We start from the raw sequence: 3,778 nt of genomic DNA, 5'->3' as shown, positions 1-3,778 counted from the left end.
TTGAAATATTTTCTAGTTTGGTAAAACCCCCCGGGGTGGATTGCAGCATTTATCGGATTGCAAGGAACGATTGGGATTGAACGACAAATTGGCCAAAATTGGTGATTTTTTCCCCAGGCAGAGATGTGAAGGTCTCTCACCATATGGTGATCATATGTTCCCGATGAGTGGATTGGATTGCTAGCTCTTGGGCACAGTTGTCCCCCCCCTATAGAACAGCTGTTCCCGTGTCCTGCTCCTGTGCACACAGCCCGGGGCCGGGCGTCCGGCCGGGTGGGCGGGTGACTTTACCTGCCTTCTTGGCAGCTGCCGTCCCATGGTTGGCTCTCCGCCCATTCAGCACACATGTGAAGGAACGAGAGGCAGCCAGGAGGGCGGACACCGGAGCCTGGCGGGGACACGGCACCAACCAGGCACAATTTGGCTGCGTTTTGGCCCCGGAGAGGGACATTGGTGAAATGTCTGGCAGCGATGGGTCTGCGCTGTGCCAGGAGGGGGCAACTGAACCCTCCGACCCCTGGGAGGCGTATTGTGTGAGTATCTTGTGTGTGGGGGGATTGGTGGGTGCATTGTAGTGTCTCCACCATGGTATATGTGGCAGATATTTCACAGGATGGTATTACCTAGCAGTCCCTGGAAGTGTCACCGGCCAACCGTATGGAAATCCTGAGTAATCCGTGTAATCCGATGCTTCGGTGACTCTGCCTTTGCTATGGTGGAGCCGCAGCAGATGAAGTGTACCTGTCACAGATCAGGAGAGTGCTGCATGATGTCCATAGATGTCAGTCCTGCAGGGGGAGCTCTGCACCTCACTCCTCCATGTGGGGGTTCAGCAACCAGAGAATGGATTCCAGACCGGTAATATTCTGGGGCAGCGACTGGCGGTGACAGCTGTCCATCGGTCACAAGATTCTGTTGGTGAAATATTCTGCCGGGGTATCCAGAATCTTGTGAGTGTCAGAAAGCTGGATTGTGATTGGTTGCTGAGGATTATCTTTTAGCTGGGGCCTGACACCCCCACAGACTATGTTCATGCTGCCGGTCAGCTCTGGGTGATGATTGGCAGATGTGACCACACACAGGGGCTAAAGATTCCCCACAGAAGTCAATGGGCAGCTCTGTCCTCTACATTGCCCCCTAGTGGTGATGGATATTGTGACCCCGGGTGCCCTTCCTGAATACCGGGCCCCGCACACCCTACAGCTGCACTGCCTGTGATTGTAGGAGATCTGTGTGTGAGTTCTAACACTTCTCGGACAATTCGATGGAATTCAATTCCCCGACTGACGGAAATTATAACCGGAGAATGTAAAATGTGACCAACAATTCTGAGCAGCCAATCAGATCTCTCCATCGCCCCACTTCTGCCGGGAGACCCACCAATCGCATTAGATGAGATTAGATGATCATCTTGAGATCCTGCCAGTAACAACACTTTCTTTCTATTCTTTAGGTCCGGGGGGGCCACAGGCCGGGAATCTTCTACATGAACCCAGCTGTGTTATAAAATACAAACATTGGGTGCCATAGAGGGAACTGGGGACACGGGGACAAGTGTCCAGGACCTGGGATTTCTGGCAGGATCAGTAGTTATTCCCTGTACTCCCTGAAATGCAAAAAATATAACCGAGACAGAATACTACTAACACATATTGTGATATCAGTGACCCCCCCCATAATATTGTGATATCAGTGACCCCCCCACATTGCATTCCTCATCTTGTATAATGTCCGGGTGTCAGCACTGCACAGCTGGCAGAACCGGTGACTCCGGTTTATGGGTACACTATTCAGCTTCATTACCTGGGGCGGCTCTGCCAGCTGAGCTCAATGCATCCAGGGGGAGATCGGTGTCCCCGGGCTCCTGAGGGCCCTATGTGTCACCCTGAGCTCAGTCATATAAATCTGGGGGTCGGTGCAGCTCCGGGCCATGTTCACAAATGTCTGACACAGATCAGCCCCTGCTGCAGAATTTCACCCTGTGACTGGGGGTTAGGAGACTGAGGAAATGCTTCCTCCTGCCTGCAGCAGACTAATGACATCAGCCCAGGCAAAAGATGGCATTTTAATGATAAAAGGTGGCGCTTTTCTGAAATATGAGACTGTCAGTGTACATTTTCTCTGCCCGGTGTTGCTGTATGTGGTGACATGTCAGGGATTTACTGACAGGTCCACTTCCCAGAGTGAATGATGATTGGGGAATTGACAGAGCAGTGCAGTGACCCCGCCCCCATTTGTCTTTTTAACCCTTAAGACTCATTGGGTGGGCAGCAGGTGTGAACAATCCAGGGAGATCCTGGGGGGGTCAGATCAGATTGGTGTGACTGGCCCTTTAAGGATCTCCATCAGGCTGATCCCCTGGATCTTTGTACATCTCCACATCTTCAGCGGGTGATATTATCACCGGTCGGTCCCTTCATCTTCATAAAGTGGGGATTTGGAGATAATTGTGTCCCCGTCATTATCTGGGATTAGAAGGCTCCTCGTCACATCGTGTCCCTACCTGCCACGCGACATCGAGCTGACCCCATTCATCACCCAAATATCTCCGTAATTATATACAATTATCATGAGATCACCGGAGAGAAATCCGCAGACACTGCCAGGAGAACAGCTGGGAGACAGCAGATCACAAGGAGACACAGAGATCCCAGAGGAGGGCACAGAGATCCCACAGGAGGGCACAGAGATCCCACAGGAGGGCACAGAGATCCCACCGGAGGGCACAGAGATCCCACCGGAGGGCACAGAGATCTCACAGGAGGGCACAGAGATCCCACAGGAGGGCACAGAGATCCCACCAGAGGGCACAGAGATCCCACCAGAGGGCACAGAGATCCCACAGAAGGGCACAGAGATCTCACAGGAGGGCACAAAGATCTCACAGAAAGGCACAGAGATCCCACAGGAGGGCACAGAGATCCCACAGAAGGGCACAGAGATCCCACAGAAGGGCACAAAGATCCCACAGGAGGGCACAGAGATCCCACAGGAAGAAATCTCGGGAGGGCACAGATCCCAAGGGGCAGAGATTCCTGAGGAGGACAAACCGCACAGGAAAAGATCCCAAGAACTGATCCCAGGGGGACAGAGATTGTTGGGGGACAAGATTCGCAGGGGTCAGACCCCATGGGAAGAGGTCACAGGTGAACAGAAACCCCAGGAGGACAGATCCTAGGGAATGTTTCACATGGATCTTTCCAGGGACCACAAATCCCACCACGTGAGCAGATCCTTGAAGAATGGATTCAGTATAAGCGGATCTCAGGAGAAAAGAGCCAAACTAAACGGGTCCAGTGAGAGCAGATGCCATGGGCCCCAACCCGGTGAGAACAGATCCCAAGAACTTCAATCCCATGGGAACAAACTCCAGAGGCTTCAATCCCACGAGAACAAAACCCACGGGACTCAGTGCCATGAAAACAGATTCCAGGCTGCTGAGAAAGTCTGGCACATCAGATTGCAGGTGAAGCACCCCGGCGATGGCAGATCTCACCTGAAGGGATCCACAGATACCGGGTTCAGTGTTAACAAATCCACTGACAGCAGATCCCATGAGAGGAGATCCAGTGGGTGCAGATCCCCGGTAAGTGGCTTGTTCTGTGGTTTAGAGTTACAGCCTGGAAATTGTACAGATTTGTGTGTAAATACGATGATAAAAGATTGGGAGAAATAGGAATGATTACTGGAGCTTAGTCTGGCATTTGAGACATTCTGGCATGTGGCAATGGAGGGGACCCCTTCCACATAGCATTACAGGTGACCCCTTTACGTGGCA

The 3,778-nt window shown here is 52.3% G+C and overlaps 1 protein-coding gene across 7 annotated transcripts in view; it reads left to right on the top strand.

The window, feature by feature from the left end:
- Positions 1-3,778, top strand: part of RAP1GAP (RAP1 GTPase activating protein) — a 50,315-nt gene that overhangs the window by 30,750 nt on the left and 15,787 nt on the right. The window contains exon 1 of one of the 7 annotated variants that reach the window (XM_072425403.1): positions 15-533. The exons of 3 other annotated variants lie outside the window; for them this stretch is intronic. In XM_072425403.1, the coding sequence (XP_072281504.1) occupies positions 459-533 (75 nt within the window). In that variant the 5' untranslated portion in view covers positions 15-458. Of the gene's footprint in view, positions 1-14; positions 534-3,088; positions 3,587-3,778 lie in introns of those variants that run through there. 3 more of the 7 variants (XM_072425399.1, XM_072425398.1, XM_072425400.1) reach the window with 3 other exon arrangements.

Source organism: Pyxicephalus adspersus, chromosome 11 (genome assembly GCF_032062135.1).
Source record: "Pyxicephalus adspersus chromosome 11, UCB_Pads_2.0, whole genome shotgun sequence".
NCBI classification, from domain to species: Eukaryota; Metazoa; Chordata; class Amphibia; order Anura; family Pyxicephalidae; genus Pyxicephalus; species Pyxicephalus adspersus.
This window is presented reverse-complemented; position numbering and strand designations above follow the sequence as displayed.